The 16,588-nt window shown below is 41.4% G+C and overlaps 1 protein-coding gene, 1 long non-coding RNA gene and 1 pseudogene across 2 annotated transcripts; 1 reads left to right on the top strand and 2 right to left on the bottom strand.

The window, feature by feature from the left end:
• Positions 1–220: 220 nt before the first annotated feature.
• LOC149982089 (regulator of G protein signaling protein-like) lies at positions 221–2,934 on the bottom strand (annotated as a pseudogene).
• A 2,712-nt stretch (positions 2,935–5,646) lies between these two features.
• Positions 5,647–8,907, top strand: gs02 (glutamine synthetase). Its single transcript, NM_001124314.1, is given in 7 exon segments — positions 5,647–5,702; positions 6,435–6,619; positions 6,768–6,929; positions 7,031–7,177; positions 7,298–7,425; positions 7,529–7,728; positions 7,934–8,907. Coding segments are annotated over 6 exon segments (1,116 nt in total). The 5' UTR covers positions 5,647–5,702; positions 6,435–6,453; the 3' UTR covers positions 8,247–8,907.
• Positions 8,908–13,112: 4,205 nt separating this feature from the next.
• Positions 13,113–14,915, bottom strand: LOC149982088 (uncharacterized). Its single transcript, XR_016482563.1, has 2 exons — positions 14,681–14,915; positions 13,113–13,690 (listed from the first exon to the last, which is right to left on the bottom strand). It is a non-coding gene; the product is annotated as an uncharacterized LOC149982088 (long non-coding RNA).
• Positions 14,916–16,588: the final 1,673 nt, after the last annotated feature.

Raw genomic sequence — 16,588 nt, 5'->3', positions numbered from 1 at the left:
GAAAATGGTGCTGTCTGGTTTGCTCAATTATTTTTTTTTAAAATGTAACCTTTATTTAAGTCAGTTAAGAACAAATTCTTATTTACAATGACAGCCTACTGGGGAACAGTGAGTTAACTGCCTTGCTCAGGGGCAGAAGGACAATTTTTATTTTTTTTACCTTGTCAGCTCAGGGATTTGATCTAGCAGCCTTTTGGTTACTGGCCCTATCCTCTAACCACTAGGCTACCTGCCACCCCAATAAAAGGAATTTAAACATACTTTTACTTTTGATACTTAAGTATATTTTAGTAATTACGTTTACTTTTCAAATTAAGTATATTTAAAACCAAATACTTTTAGACTTTTACTCAAGTAGTATTTTAATGGGTGATTTAACTTTTATTTGAGTCATTTTTTATTAAAGTAGGTTTACTTTTACTCAAGTAGGACATTTGGGTACATTTTCCACCACTGGTTACCAAGGTCTGATCATCTGAAGAAGCGGGCCACAATGCTGTTGAAGGTGGTCTGTTCTGCAACTTGTCCACCTCTTGGTAGAACTTCAGAGCTCCATGAGCATCATAGGCCTTCAGGTAACGCTTGAAGAAGTCCAGGTTGGTGGGATTTTTCATCTTCCTTAAATACCTTGGTCACATGGATTATCTTTGGGCAAAGCTGTGGTCCTTCTTAACAGGACTACTGGTGGATGTCACCACTGGCTTCTCTAAAGGACACATTTTTACAGTATGGTATGTTTCATTGACTTATCATTGAATCTGATAGGAAAAGTTTTAATGTAATTTCTGTCATACCCTGTACTGGCTTCCAGTCACAGTGGAGACTATGAGTTTTACTGATCTCCTCCACAGCCATCTTGGGGTAATTCTAAGCCAAGGTTTGAAATGGAAGGTCGTACAGATCTGAGGAGAACATCCACAATTACAACTTTCTGTCGCATCCTTGCATTATTCGGTACAACTTTTGTCCATAGAGTACTTCTACTACAACCAAATGGCACTCATTATTTTCTTACTGGTATTCCTGTAGTGCAGGTGGACTAAGCCTTCCATCCCGACGTCCTCTAAGGGCAGCAGGGCTCAGGTCTCCTCAGTGAGAGGCTCAGTACATGCCTGCCAGTGAGCCAGAGCCTCCCTCGTCGTTCTCACCTGCTGCTCTGGAGCAGTGGGAGCACTAGAGGGCGCTGTCACTCCACGACTCACTTTCCCCGTGACCTCATTCTGAGTGAACTGAGAGAAATAAACAGAGGAGTAAAACTACAAGACGATCTGGCATAGCTGTTTCCAAATTCCTCTATTCTAAAAATCAGATTAGAAGTTAGTTTGTCTTTATCCAGAAATGCATTGTAGGTGGGACCTACAAAAAAAAACCTAGAAAGGGATAACCTTGTACTGACACTGTATACATGAGTTTGTAATCAAGGGGTGAGGAAAAAGTATAGAAAATACACGACTGTCCATGTTATCACTTTGCGGTCAAGCACATACTGCAGTCAAAGGTTTAACACCCACCTGGTATAATTCCAGCTTGGCCATGTACATCCAGGGCATCATATTTCCAGAAGGGAGGTGGCAGATCGGGGTCTCCATACAGGCGTGAGGGGGGATTATGGGATCACTGCTCTTGCTGCCCAGGCTGGGCAGGCTCTTGGATGGGAGGATGGGCAGGACTGGGAGGGGGCCAGTGCTGGACCCAAAGGTAAAATAACTCAACTTTCTGAGGAGAAGAGTACTGGTACTTATCTTTGAGCTCCCACTTCCTCCTCTTGCTTCTGACCTCCATCTTGCCACTAGGCTAACCCCTGTACACATCCCAAATGGAACCCTATTCAAAGTATTACTTTTGACCAAGGCCCATAGGTCTTTGGTCAAAGGTTGTGCACAATAAAGGGATAAGGTGCCATTTGGGACGCAGACCCTCCTGTGTTACCAGCAGGGATGCAACAGGTGGTCACGATGCTGGAGCCCTCCGTGAGGTGGACAGTCCTGATGACAGTGAGCAGGGCCTGGTAGCGGTTTCTCTTTGTCTCATCCTGCTGCCAGTCGATCACTGCACTCTCACAGTGAACGTCACCCGCTCCTCTCCTTCAGGTACACGAGACACACACCCACCCATGCAGACATGCACGCACACACACACAAAGGGCTACTCCCACATACATTTCAGTAACTTCTTATCTCAGGTTTTTATTTTATTTTATCGCTTTGGTACTATTTTCACAAGTATGTGGTGAATTTTCAAAACTCTTAGTATAAAACACCAAACTGGTAACACTTGTAAGGCAGCCAGTTTTACATTCAAAACCATTGAAATATAATAAGCACATTGTTTTTTTTCACCAAAACACAACATAATGATATTGTCTCAAATTAGTTATTTTAACAACTAATTATTCCAATAGCAAAAAATGTAAGATACATGTTTAAAAAGTTCCCTTTGACTGTAGTATGCTACGGCACTATAAATTACAGTACATTACACTGTTTTCACATTAGACAATACATTTTCACTACCCATTAAAACTGACCCCACATTTCCATAATTTGATCCCATGTGTGATCATTGAAGACATTTTTCACAACTTAAAGAAATGAAAGAAACAATGTTTAGCAGGAGCTAGTTTGCAACAAGCCTGTCTTGAGCATTTGGCCTAAGGTTCTCATCGGAATCGTGGTAAATATTCTCATTGTTCATGCACCTGGGGAAATCCTTTTGAGTTTTGTACTAAGAGTTGTGAAAATGTACCACATACTTGTGAAAATTGCACTAAAGTGATTAAAAACTGTATGAACACAAATGTATACTTTTCAAGGCCATAAAAGATTGTGAAGTAGTTTCTAAAACCTAAATCATCTGAGACAATAAAAATACATACCATGAGTGCCTTTGACAAAAGAACAGAAGCACCTCATCCCTCTCACACTGCCCAGGCATCTCTTCAGCAGACACTGGTCTGCAAATGTCCACTTCAGTTCATCTGACAAGGGAAAAACACAATGGACAGGTGAGAAAACAAAATACACTGAACAAAAATATAAATGCAACATGTAAAGTGTTGGACCAATACTCCATGAGCTGACATAAAATATCACAGAAATTGTCCGTATGGAAAAAGCTTATTTCTCTCAAATTTTGTGCACAAATGTGTTTACATCCCTATAAGTGAGCATTTCTCCTTTGCCAAGATAATCCATCCACCTGACAGGAGTGGCATATCAAGAAGCTGAATAAACCACATGATCATTACACAAGTGTATCTTGTGCTGGGGACAATAAAAGGCCACTCTAAAAATCTGCAGTTTTGTCACACAACACAATGCCACAATTGTCTCAAGTTTTGAGGAAGTGTGCAATTGGCATGCTGACTGAACGAATGTCCACCAGAGCTGTTGCCAGATAATTTTATGTTAATTTCTCTACCATAAGCCGACTCCAATGTTGTTTTAGAGAATTTGGCAGTACGTCCAACCGGCCTCACAACCTCAGACCACGTGTAACCATGCCGGCCCAGGATCGCCACATCCGGCTTCACCTGTGGGATCGTGTGAGACCAGCCACCTGGACAGCTGATGAAACTTTGAGGAGTATTTCTGTCTGGATTAAAACCCTTTTGTGAGTAAGTAATCATTCTGATTGGCTGGGCCTGGCTCACCAGTGGGTGGGCCTATGCCCTCCCATGCCCATCCATGCCTGTGCCCCTTCCCAGTCATGTGAAATCCATAGATTAGGGCCTAATGAATATTCAATATTTTCTAACATTCTTTTAATCAGGAAAAAAGCACAATCTTGCAACGTGTCAAGATGACAACCTATTTAACTTTCTACTCCAAACATATTTACTTTCAGCTTGTCATGACGAAAACTGCAGGAACTCTTTACACAAAAAGTAGTAGTGATACAGCTCTCTGTTTTGAAGTAAACAAACCGATACGATCTGTCATACCAGGAACCCGCCTCTTCTCACATCCTGCAATGAATGACAGGCCACTCAGTAGCAATTTGACTCATCAGCTTGAATATGGGAATCTTGTTGATCATTTGATTGTTTTATAAACATAAATCAGTGTGAGTAAGTAATTGTCTTGTCAAAGATGCTTTGGTTACCTGGATGCATGGAATTTGAGGACACAAGTACCAATTGTTTTAGGATAGAACACATAACGGAGTCTGACCAAACACCTAGGCCAAGATATACATGAGAAATAAGTGCATCCAAGATATACAGAATCAACATGGTTGCTACTGATTTAACTGAAGAAATGTGTCCATACTGGCAAATTCAAATGTATTGAAGAGATTCAAAACATTGTAATCTTTGATAAGGTCCGCAAGTGCTTTATCACATTGTCTTCCTAAAAGTAGACCACAGAAAGTGAAAGACAATTTTCTTAAATTAAATGTTACATTTTCATTTGAAATTCAAATTTGATTTATCTAAGCTAGTACACACAGAGTTAAAACGTGCATCCGTCATAGCTACACACCTGTTCTTTGTGTCATTTGAGATGTGTGTCGTCTTAAACTTACAAAAGGCCTGATCAATGACGTTCTGGTAAGATTAAGTAGTTAAGTAGTCCATATTAAATAGTCCATTTAGAAATAAAAGTTAGGCCTATAGGAACACCATTAGTAATGTTTTTTACAGCAAAGTCTTTTCACAAGTTTTGCATTCTTGAAGTGATGTCATAAACGGCAAATGTTCCAAATGTATCATTGTTGAGTGAAATTGGAATGTCTTGACACCATCTCTCACGTTGTAGCCTACTGTAGTCTAGTCATCCTTCTCTCCCCTCATGGAAAACCAATACCCCAAGGCCAACGAGAATTTTTCTGCTACTCTACAGTGACTATGATATAGCCTACTTCAGAATAATACAGAAATGAAGGTCCTGTAGTAGTAGTTAATTAATTGTGCAGACCTCTTATTTGATCAATGTTCCAGAAATGAGAAACATTTACCTACAAATGCTAATGTGAATGATTTCTATAGCATACGAAGGCTCTTCATCAAATGTAATATTTTCTAAGCTGAGAAACTAGATAAATGTAATTGGTATTCAGTTATTTGTAATTATAGGCCTTGACTATTGGTTTCTCAGTACATCAATAGCCTATTTGTACCACAGGGTGGCGTTGGGAATATAGCTCCTGTCAACTTTTTTTTTTTTAAACTCCCTCAAAAAGCCTCATCATTATATCAACAGAAATTATGAGGCTTTTTGAGGGAGTTTTATTTTCCCTGAGATGGAATTTAGGTCTATCTCCCATCAAATCTCGATTGGCTTTAAATATGCATATATTTCTATCTATTGTAGTACTTTATGTAACCTAAAGTTTTCTGCTCTTTGTAATGGTGTAGGTACTAAATAGCCTACACTGGTTATTGTATCAACTGTACCGTACTGGATACATTGTATCAGTCACACAAAATGACACGCAATGCTTTTTAACCATACTAGAGGGCGTTGCGACTCGAACCCTGTCCAATGATCGAGCCGGGTGTGCTGTCACTCACTTTGGAATAAACAAATCGTGTTTTTCTCTGACCAATCAAAGACTCCGAGCTCCAACTCTCTTGTTATAAATTGAACTGAAACAAGAAGTCGAAGCTAGAATGAGAGAACAACTATCGGGATATTTTTTGACATTATATTGGACTTGCCAGTCCTTTAAATTTTATTTAAAATTTCTCGTATTTCCAGGTAATTTTCTATTTATTCCTTATGATATAGTATAACCTACCTTTTTTTTTTTACTTCAGCTATTCTATTGTAGCCAAGTTATTTCCCGTTCCAGAGAAGTACATGACACCTTGTTTGGTCACTTTTTCCTGATATGGAAATGCTCATTTTTTTTTGTCAGATTAAGTGAAGTTTGTGGTGTCTTTCCTAATGTATTGATATCCTCTCTATGATGTTGTGTTAGGTTAATTGTTCTGTAAATTATGAAGGAAATGTGCGATGTAATATTAGAATTGCAATAGTGTGTAGCCATGACTAGTGGGTGGTGTTTCTGCAATCCCCAGAAGACCCAAGAGGTAGTCAGTTTCATTGGGTTATAAAGGAGGTTGATGATAAAATATTATTGTTGGAAAATGTGTTAATTAGTACAACATGGATTATGGTGGTTCACAGCCTACCAATCTAGGAATGGTAATATGTGATCAATATGGCAGACATTGACTTATCTTTGTCAGACTTGCTCTACTTGAAGTGGTGCTAACAGCTGTTTTAGCTCTGACATGGATTTACACTAAAGAAAATGGCTATCTTCGCGTGCGTGCTTTGATTCGTTTTGGAACAATACACAACCCTGTCTCCGAACGCGCTGTTATGCAACATCATGTTTATTCAAACAAATCAATGCTGGTCAAGTAGGCGGCTGCTTTGATGTAGTCTCATCGTGCCTGTTGTCTTTTCGTCGTCATTTCTTAGGTGTTTTATAACAAACAAGATGGCTATGTCCGCCAGCGCCGAACTAAGTAAGGCTGTTAAACAGCAGTACATGGAACTCCCTCAGGGAGACAAAGTCCAAGTCATGTATGTCTGGATCGATGGAACCGGAGAGGGACTCCGCTGCAAAACCAGAACGCTGGATTCGGAGCCCAAGAGCATCGAAGGTATGTAATAATTAGAACGGAAGGGTTTACTTTTTTCTTTGTTGGTTGGCATTTGAGTTCTGGGGGTTATAGGCATAATTTATTTTGTAGCCTGCCTAGTTGTTTTGACTGACATGCGTTAACTAAATAACTTGCTTTGATTCTATAGAACTGCCGGAATGGAACTTTGATGGCTCCAGCACCTACCAGTCTGAGGGCTCAAACAGTGATATGTATTTGATTCCTTCTGCAATGTTCAGAGATCCCTTCCGCAAAGACCCCAACAAATTGGTATTGTGTGAAGTGCTGAAGTACAACCACAAGCCTGCAGGTAACCTAGAATTATTGGTGTGCCTCGGTCTTGTTAAGGTTACTTTTATTTATTTTAATTTTTTTGCTTTTGTGTCTAATATGGGTACATTTATTTAACAGAAACCAACCTTCGTTTGACTTGTAAGAAAGTCATGGACCTGGTTGAGAACCAGATCCCTTGGTTTGGCATGGAGCAAGAGTACACAATCCTAGGCACTGATGGACACCCATTTGGCTGGCCCAACAACGGCTTCCCTGGCCCACAAGGTAAAAACCTATCATAGTGACCTTTGACTGACCTTATACAACTTGCTCTCGCAGCAGATGCATTAGTTTGTTAAATCTGAATTAATATCTGAATTGTTATCTAACCATGTTTCTCTATAGGTCCCTATTATTGTGGAGTGGGATCTGACAAGGCCTATGGTAGAGATATTGTGGAAGCCCACTATAGAGCCTGTCTGTATGCTGGGGTCATGATCTGTGGCACCAATGCTGAAGTAATGCCTGCACAGGTAAGGTCAAATACTGTTTTAAAATTTGGCGTTTCTGTGATTGCATAGGATCCGCCAATAGAAAAGACTGACGCACTCAAACACTTGTTTTGTCCATTTTTAGTGGGAGTTCCAGGTTGGTCCTTGTGAAGGCATCACCATGGGTGATCACCTCTGGGTGGCTCGCTTCATCCTCCACCGGGTGTGTGAGGACTTTGGCGTGGTGGCCTCATTTGACCCCAAGCCTATCCCTGGGAACTGGAACGGTGCTGGCTGCCACACCAATTTCAGCACCAAAGAGATGCGGGAAGAAGGCGGGTTAAAGTGAGTACTGGCTCATATCAAGATGCATTCATGCAAGGTTTAATGAGAAATTGGCATGCATCGTTTGTTCACTAGCACCCAATCTGTATGTCTTTTGGATGTTGAATTAAGCCAGACTTACTTTAATATTCTCTATGTAATGCAAATGGTGCTGACCCACCTGTCTACTTTTCTGTGTTTTAATTTAATTATCTTTCCTGCTCAGGGCCATTGAGGAGTCCATTGAGAGGCTGGGGAGGAGGCATAGCTACCACATCCGCGCCTACGACCCTAAAGGGGGGCTTGACAACGCCCGTCGCCTCACTGGCCACCATGAAACCTCCAACATCCACGAGTTCTCTGCTGGCGTAGCCAACCGTGGCGCCAGTATCCGCATCCCTCGCACCGTGGGCCAGGAGAAGAAGGGCTACTTTGAGGACCGCCGCCCGTCGGCCAACTGCGACCCGTATGCCGTGACGGAGGCTCTGATCCGCACCTGTTTGCTCAGCGAGGAGGGAGATGAACCTGTGGACTATTAGACCCAACGAGATCCACTGCTCTCTGGACTTAGTCCCCTTCCCCCTCACCCTCATTTTTTTTTTTTTTTTTAATGGCTGAAAAGTCAAACTAGTACTGTATTTGTCATTTTTTATTTTCCACTGAAATGATTCTAACCTTGCATTTTTATGTAGCTTAAAGTTGGCTGGTCAACTTAACATGGAATTAAATCTGGTGTTAACATATGGGGGGGGGGGGGGGGAGGGAAAGAGTGTCTGACAGGGTATTGTCTTTCCCCTCTCGTGTTGGTTGTTTTCTAGTGGGGAGTATTTGTAACGTAACTGTTTAAGTCCTCATTTGGTCTCTTTCCCTGCAGTCTGTTGAACTGAAATGCTCTAAAGAACATATTGACACTGAAGACTAGGGCTGGGTGGCATGTGTCACTTTCTTAATAAAACCTATGGCTAGTTTGTGTACTTTGTATGTTGACCTGCCTTTTAAACTATGTACTGTTTCAATGTTAACTAACTAGGCAGTGTCTTTAAATGGCAACATTTCTGTCTCCAGATTTGACACATTCCTGGATCATGTTGTCTGGTACATTCTTTAGATGTCTGGCTCTAAACACTGTCTTTTACATTTGGCTCAGTCTTGCCAATTGTAGCGTTCCTGTAAGACTATGAAGGAGTTTTATCCCTTTTTTTTTTTGTCCTAATATACTGTTATGGCACCTGATTTGGTAGAAGCTGCATTTGCTGAACCTGGTTTGTTTTTTACATTTAAACCTTTATTTTACCATAAACTTGACTGTTTTTGATTCTTGTCTCAAAACCAGTTTACTGAAATGCCAGAATTTGGCATGTAGGACTAATGCGATGGTATAGGAGAACCAGGGCATTTTGGATGTGAAAACCTAAGGTCATCCAAGTTCCTTTGAAATTCTTCTCATTGCATGAAATGCCCACTGAGCGCAAAACTAGAAGCCCCCTACACTGGCTGACTGAGGAAAGGGTCTCTGGTGGACACTTCCAGTTAACACATTGAGAGAGGAAAAAAACACTAGGGTATTATCTGACATTGATGCCCAGGAACATGATCACGGTAATTGAATCCAGAATAATAGTCTTAAAATATTTCTCACGAGCACATGCACAAGGGAGACTTCAATTTTCAACCAAGATGAATCTGGGATCGTAAGCTTAAATCTGGACTGTACCTGCATGGTGTTAGCATGGTGTGAATAGTGTTGGGTCTTGGGCTACAGCTGGCCATGTTGCTGTTTCACGCAATGGGTGTCAGAATATTTCCCAGCTACTTTGAGATTTAAAACTGAAAGGAGTAAAGGACTGAGTTGTAAAAAAAATAATCCTCCTGTGCCAGTGCTGATAATATCACACCTGGGAACAAGACTAAACTTCCAGTATAACCGGACATACACGTGCACCTACTCTCACGCCCAAATGTGAGCGTGGCAGGCAGCTGCCTACTGTTTACTGTATGTTGACGCTGATTTCTTTGGCATTCCATAAGAACATAGTTTCACAGACCATAGCTAATCATTTTTTGAGTGACGAGTTTACTTTGTTAGGGCTGGAATAGATTGTATGTGGTGTCCTTACGAGACTGGTTTTCTGAGGGGTGATGGTATTGCTTGCATGCCTGAGACTGGTTTTCTGTCTGAGGGATGAGGGTATTCCTTGCATGTCTTAGGTCATGTGTGGAGAATAGGACTAGACATATTGTATCAATGAAGGGCTCCTCAGACAAAGCAGCCTTGTCCTCTGGCATGGTAGCAGACCTGGAGGTTGAACTTCCCTTTCAACATTGTATGACTTGATTATGTTAAATTTAGCCTCGGAAGCCCAGGCTGTGAGGCTATGTTCAACTCTACCCTAGTGTCACAGTTTGGTCATGTCCCTTTGCTATTTTAAGTTGAAACTGTGCACAAATGTTGAATTTTAAAAGCCTTTTATAATAAAGGAAGTGTCTTTTAACATAGACCACATGGAAAATTCAATAAATCAGATTATAACACGAATAAAGACTTGCTAAAGTGCCAAAATTCAGAATTTGACATGTTCTTCTAAGCATCCTCTGACTTTAAGCCCCTTAACGCTAACGCTTCTCAAAGTTTTTACCATCATTGTAAAGCATGGTGAAACTATTCATTTTTACATATTTTCAAAAGAAACATTGAACATCAAATCAAATCAAATTGTATTGGTCACATGCGCCGAATACAATAGATGTAGACTTTACAGTGAAACGCTTATGCCCAATCCCAGCAGTGCAGAGTTAAAAAGTAAGACAAATATTTGCTTTAAAAAAAGTATAAAATATTAACACAAAAACAATGAGGCTATATACAAGCAGTATCAGTACCGTGTCAATGTGCCGGGGTACGAGGTAGTTGAGGTAATACAGTTTGTACATGTGGGTAGGGTAAAATAGACTAGGTAATCAGGACATATAATAAACAGTGTAGCAGCAGCATGTGTGTGTGTGTGTGTGTGTGTGTGTGTGTGTGTGTGTGTGTGTGTGTGTGTGTGTGTGTGTGTGTGTGTGTGTGTGTGTGTGTGTGTGTGTGTGTGTGTGTGTGTGTGTGTGTGTGTGTGTGTGTGTGTGTGTGTGTGTGTGTGTGTGTGTGTGTGTGTGTGTGTGTGTGTGTGTGTGTGTGTGTGTGTGTGTGTGTGTGTGTGTGTGTGTGTGTGTGTGTGTGTGTGTGTGTGTGTGTGTGTGTGGGAGTTTTAGTGTAGTATGTGTGAGTGTGTGGGTAGAGTCTAGTGAGTGTGCATAGAGTCAGTGCAAGGGAGTCGGTGCTAAACAATTAAGATAAAGAAATACATAATGTACATTTTCAGGGTAGCCATTTGATTAACTTTTCAGCAGTCTTATGGTTTGGGGGGTAGAAGCTGTTCATGTGCCTTTTGGTCCCAGACTTGGCGCTCCAGAACTGCTTACCGTGCAGTAGCAGAGAGAACAGTCTATGACTTCGCTGGAATCTTGACAACTTTTTATGGCCTTCTGACACCGCTTGGTATAGAGGTCCTGGATGGCATGGAGTTCGGCTACAGTGATGTACTGGGCCGTATACCCTCTGTAGCTCCTTGGTTGGATACAGAGAACTTTGTAGAGGATCTGAGGTCCATTCCAAATTTCTTCAGCTTCCTGAGGGGGAAGAGGCATTGTTGTGCCCTCTTCACGACTGTGTTGGTGTTTTTGGACCATGATAGGCCCTTAGTGATGTGGACACAGAGGAACTTGAAGCTCTCGACCCGCTCTACCACAGCCCATTGATGTGAATGGGGGAGTATTCGGCCCTCCGTTCCTGTAGTCCACGATAAGCTCCTTTGTCTTACCCGTGTTGAGAGATGTTGTTGTTCTGGCACCACACTGCCAGGTCTCTTGTCTTCCTCCCTATAGGCTAGTTCATTGTCGTCTGTGATCAAGCCTACCACGTCATGTCGTTGGCAAATGTAATGATGGTGTTGGAGATGTGTGTGGCCACACAGTGGGAGGTGAACAGGGAGTACAGGAGGGGACTGAGTATGCACACCTAAGGGACACTGGTGTTGAGGGTCAGCAAGGCGAATGTGTTGTTGCCTAACCTCACCACCTCAGGGCAGCCCGTCAGGAAGTCAAGGATCTAGTTGCAAATTGAGGTGTTCAGTCCCAGGGTCCTTAGCTTACTGATGAGTTTGGAGGGCACTATGGTGTTAAACGCTGAGCTGTTGGGGCGGCAGGGTAGCCTAGTGGTTAGAGCATTGGGCTGGTAACCGGAAGGTTGCAAGTTCAAATCCCCGAGCTGACAAGGTACAAACAAATCTGTTGTTCTGCCCCTGAACAGGCAGTTAACCCACTGTTCCTAGGCAGTCATTGAAAATAAGAATTTGTTCTTAACTTAACCTTAAATAAAGGTAAAATAAAAGTCAATGAACAGCATTCTCACATAGGGGGATTTCTTATAAGCATCTGGATTAGTGTCCTGCTCCTTGAAAGCGGAAGCTCTAGCCTTTAGCTCAGTGCGGATGTTGCCTGTAATCCATTACTTCTTGTTTGGATATGTACTTATAGTCACTTTGGGGACAACGTCGTCAATGTACTTATTAACGAAGACGTGAATGATGTGGTAAACTCCTCAATACCATCGGATGAATCCAGAAATATATTCCAGTCTGTGCGAGCAAAACAGTCCTGTAGCTTAGCATCAGCTTCATCGGACCACTTCTGTATTGATCATCCGTATCTAATAGTCAAATCTTAGTGTAAAGCAGTTGAGCTGGTTCTACACTTTCTGTCCATTTTCTGGTGTTTTGTAGTGGAAAACTGAGCGGATCGAGCGTAACACATCAACCCTGTTTTTTGTTTTTGTGAGGCTTGCATTCAATTGCCCCTCTCTGTTGCACACAACAGGGTTCCATTTCCCCTGTCACAGGGGGATTTCTGGCTTATTTAAGATGAAGTTGTCGACCCTGTAACAGTCAACCCTGGCACATGACACTTAATAGAAACATACAATATCCTGATGGTTAGAGTGTTGGGCCAGTAACCGAAAGGTTGCTGGATCGAATCCCTGAGCTGACAAGATACAAATCTGCCGTTCTGCTCCTGAGCAAGGCAGATAACCTACTGTTTCCCAGGCGCTGAAGACTTGGATGTCGATTAAGGCAGCCCCCCGCACCTCTCGGATTCAGAGGGGTTGAGTTAAATGCAGAATACACATTTCAGTTGTACAACTGACTAGGTATCCCCCTTTCCCTTTATATACGTATCCTATATATATATATATATTTAAATTTAGCCTCTTGAGATTGGAAAACTAGTTTTTTAATGAAGTTGAACATGTGCTCTTTATGATAGAATGTTAAAATGAGGTGAAATCCAATGTTTTTTACGAAGTTACCCAGTTACTGATCAAATCAAATCAAATTTATTTATATAGCCTTTCTTACATCAGCTGATATCTCAAAGTGCTGTACAGAAACCCAGCCTAAAACCCCAAACAGCAAGCAATGCAGGTGTAGAAGCACGGTGGCGAGGAAAAACTCCCTAGAAAGGCCAAAAACCTAGGAAGAAACCTAGAGAGGAACCAGGCTATGAGGGGTGGCCAGTCCTCTTCTGGCTGTGCCGGGTGGAGATTATAACAGAACATGGCCAAGATGTTCAAATGTTCATAAATGACCAGCATGGTCAAATAATAATAATCACAGTAGTTGTCGAGGGTGCAACAGGTCAGCACCTCAGGAGTAAGTTTCAGTTGGCTTTTCATAGCCGATCATTGAGAGTATCGCCACCGCTCCTGCTGTCTCTAGAGAGTTGAAAACAATAGGTCTGGGACAGGTAGCACGTCCGGTGAACAGGTCAGGGTTCCATAGCCGCAGGCAGAACAGTTAAAACTGGAGCAGCAGCACGGCCAGGTGGACGGGGACAGAAAGGAATCATCATGCCAGGTAGTCCTGAGGCATGGGCCTAGGGCTCAGGTCCTCTGAGAGAGAAAGAAAGAAAGAAAGAAAGAAAGAAAGAAAGAAAGAAAGAAAGAAAGAAAGAAAGAAAGAAAGAAAGAAAGAAAGAAAGAGAAAGAGAGAATTAGAGAGAGCATACTTAAATTCACATAGGACACCGGATAAGACAGGAGAAATACTCCAGATATAACAGACTGACCCTAGCCCCCCGACACAAACTACTACAGCATAAATACTGGAGACTTATACAGGAGGGGTTAGGAGACACTGTGCCCCGTGTGCGAGGGGATTTATACTACTATCTGTACTTACTGGTGGCACAGACACTGTTTCATCCTTTCCTTCACTGAAATTACCCTTGCCTAACGATTGCGTCTGAAGCTGGGCTTGCAGCACAGCTATCCTCGCCATAAGGCGATTGTTCTCCTGTATATTATGAGTACAACGACTGCAATTAGAAGGCGTCATGTTAATGTTACTACTTAGCTTCGGCTGGTGGAGGGCCTGACCAACCACGTCCAGATAAAGTGTCCGGAGTGAAAAAGTTGAATGAAAAAAAAAAGTTGAGTGAGGGAAAAACTAAAAATATAAACGGTAATTAAAAGTAAAAAACGTAAAGTTGTTAGGTAGCAAAGTAAGGTTAGCAACAAAACGCACAGCAGCAAGTCTGCAAGTTGTGACCGGAAATCTGATCCACATTTGATTTGATAATGAATTTGTACATCTGACTAGGTATCCTCCTTTCCCTATGTATATGTTTTTAAATTTAGACTCTTGAGATTGGAAAACTCGTTTTTTTAATGAAGTTGAACATGTGCTCTTTATGATTGAATGTTAAAATAAGGTCAAATCCGAAGTTTTTTTAACGAAGTTACCCAGTTACTGACCCACATTTGATTCGATAATGAATAGGAGGGTGCTCATATTTGTCCTACTCCACATGTGTATTGGAAATTTGTTTTTTGCATAGCCCAAGTTCTCCTGAGAAACAGAAACAGATTTTTTTCTCTCACCTTTTCAGCATGGGGATTCAAATGAGCAATCCCAAAGCTCTAACCACTAGGTCACCTGACTGCTCCACTGATAACAACTTAATAACATGTCATCCTCTTCAATGTTTGTATATCTATTTATGCTCCTTCTAGGACTTGGGGAAATACCGAATTATCCTACTGATCTCTTTGCTGAGCTTGCAGCGGCAGCCTGTGTTTCCGCTGATTCATCACTGTCCCCTCCCTTGGCTAGACTGGACCAGAACCAATAAGTATTTTAGCCAAAGAAGATGTCAGTCAGTCACGTGGTAGAAAAATGTGTTTACTCTGTAAGGGAACAAGGGGGGATTTTTTCCCCTGGACGTGCAGGAACATCGACACTTCACAGGACATAAATATTGACTTAGCCTGTTCTCCTCCCTCTGCTGCCTGCCTGCCTGAGGGGAAAGGGGGTGCTGGCAAGATTTGTTGTCGGACCTTTTACCTACATCCTATCTGGCCCTACAACAGAAAAGTTACAAAGTGTACTGATTGGCTCAGTGAGAAGCAAGTCAGCCAATCATAAAGTACAAAGCAGGTCACTTCGGAGAAAAGTTGGCTGGCAGATTCCCTAGTCATGTACTTTACCTTTGTCATGTTGTTCTTGGCATTTCCCCCCAAAAATCAAAAAAGAAGTCCCTGCACCAAAGCAGGGGCATATTAATTACCCTTATTCTGTTGCAAAACTTTTCCTTAAACGGAAGCAAACGTTACAAAATGGGGAGGGACCTACCTGAATTTGTTTTGTGACTGTTTAGACTAATGATTACACCCCATATCTTGTGCTTTTATGTTTTATATCAAAGTGTTTTTGCTGCCTTTACCAGACTGTCAAATCAGTACCACAAACATTAGAAATGCAATGTTTTGAAGTTTTCCTACACTTTATTAATCTTCAGGTATCATCAAAAATGCATTCTAGGACATCTTTGTTGGAACAGGCCCCACCTCATTCTGGAGAGAAAATGAATCAAAACAAAAATATCTGTATACCTTGAAATTGACTGAAGTTTTCTGAGGTTTTACAAGAGCATAACAGAATGGCTCGGTACCAGGCTGTGTCAGAGGAAGGCACTAAAACTGTCAAAAACTCCAGCCACCGAAGTCATAGGCTGTTGGCGAGCGGTACCGGAGCGCTAAGTCAGTGACCAAAAGGCACCTGAACACCTTCTACCCCTAAGCCATAAGACTGCTGAACAGTTAATCAAATTCCTAGCCGGAAAATGTACATTGACCCCCATTACTATGTATTCATCTTAATTGTTTTGCACTGGACTCTCTTGCACTGACTATACACGCACACACACACACACACACACACACACACACATACATATTGACGCCACACACTCACACATAGACACATTTTCACACTTCACACAGGCTTCTGCTACTCTGTTTATTATTTCCTGATCAGTGGTGTAAAGTTCTTAAGTAAAAAATACTTTGAAGTACTACTTAAGTAGTTTTTTGGGGTATCTGTACTTTACTATATATTTTTACTACTTTTGCTTTTACTTCACTACATTCTTTAAGAAAATATTATACTTTTTTTTTGACACCAAAAAGTCCTTGTTACATTTTGAATGCTTAGCAGGACAGGAAAATGGTTCAATCTACGCCCTTATCAACAGAACATCCCTGGTCATCACTACTGACTCTGATCTGGTGGACTCACTAAACACACAGGCTTTATTTGTAAATAATCTCTGAGTGTTGGAGTGTGCCCCTGGCTATCCATAAATTAAGAAAGAAAAGAAAATGGTGCCTGGTTTGCTTAATATAAGGAATTTGAAATTATTTATACTTTTACTTTCACTTTTGATACTTAAGTATATTTTAGCAATTACATTTACTTTTGATACTTAAGTATATATTTAAACCAAATAC

Source organism: Oncorhynchus mykiss, chromosome 8 (genome assembly GCF_057628025.1).
Source record: "Oncorhynchus mykiss isolate SJ-2025 chromosome 8, ASM5762802v1, whole genome shotgun sequence".
Taxonomy (NCBI): Eukaryota; Metazoa; Chordata; class Actinopteri; order Salmoniformes; family Salmonidae; genus Oncorhynchus; species Oncorhynchus mykiss.
This window is presented reverse-complemented; position numbering and strand designations above follow the sequence as displayed.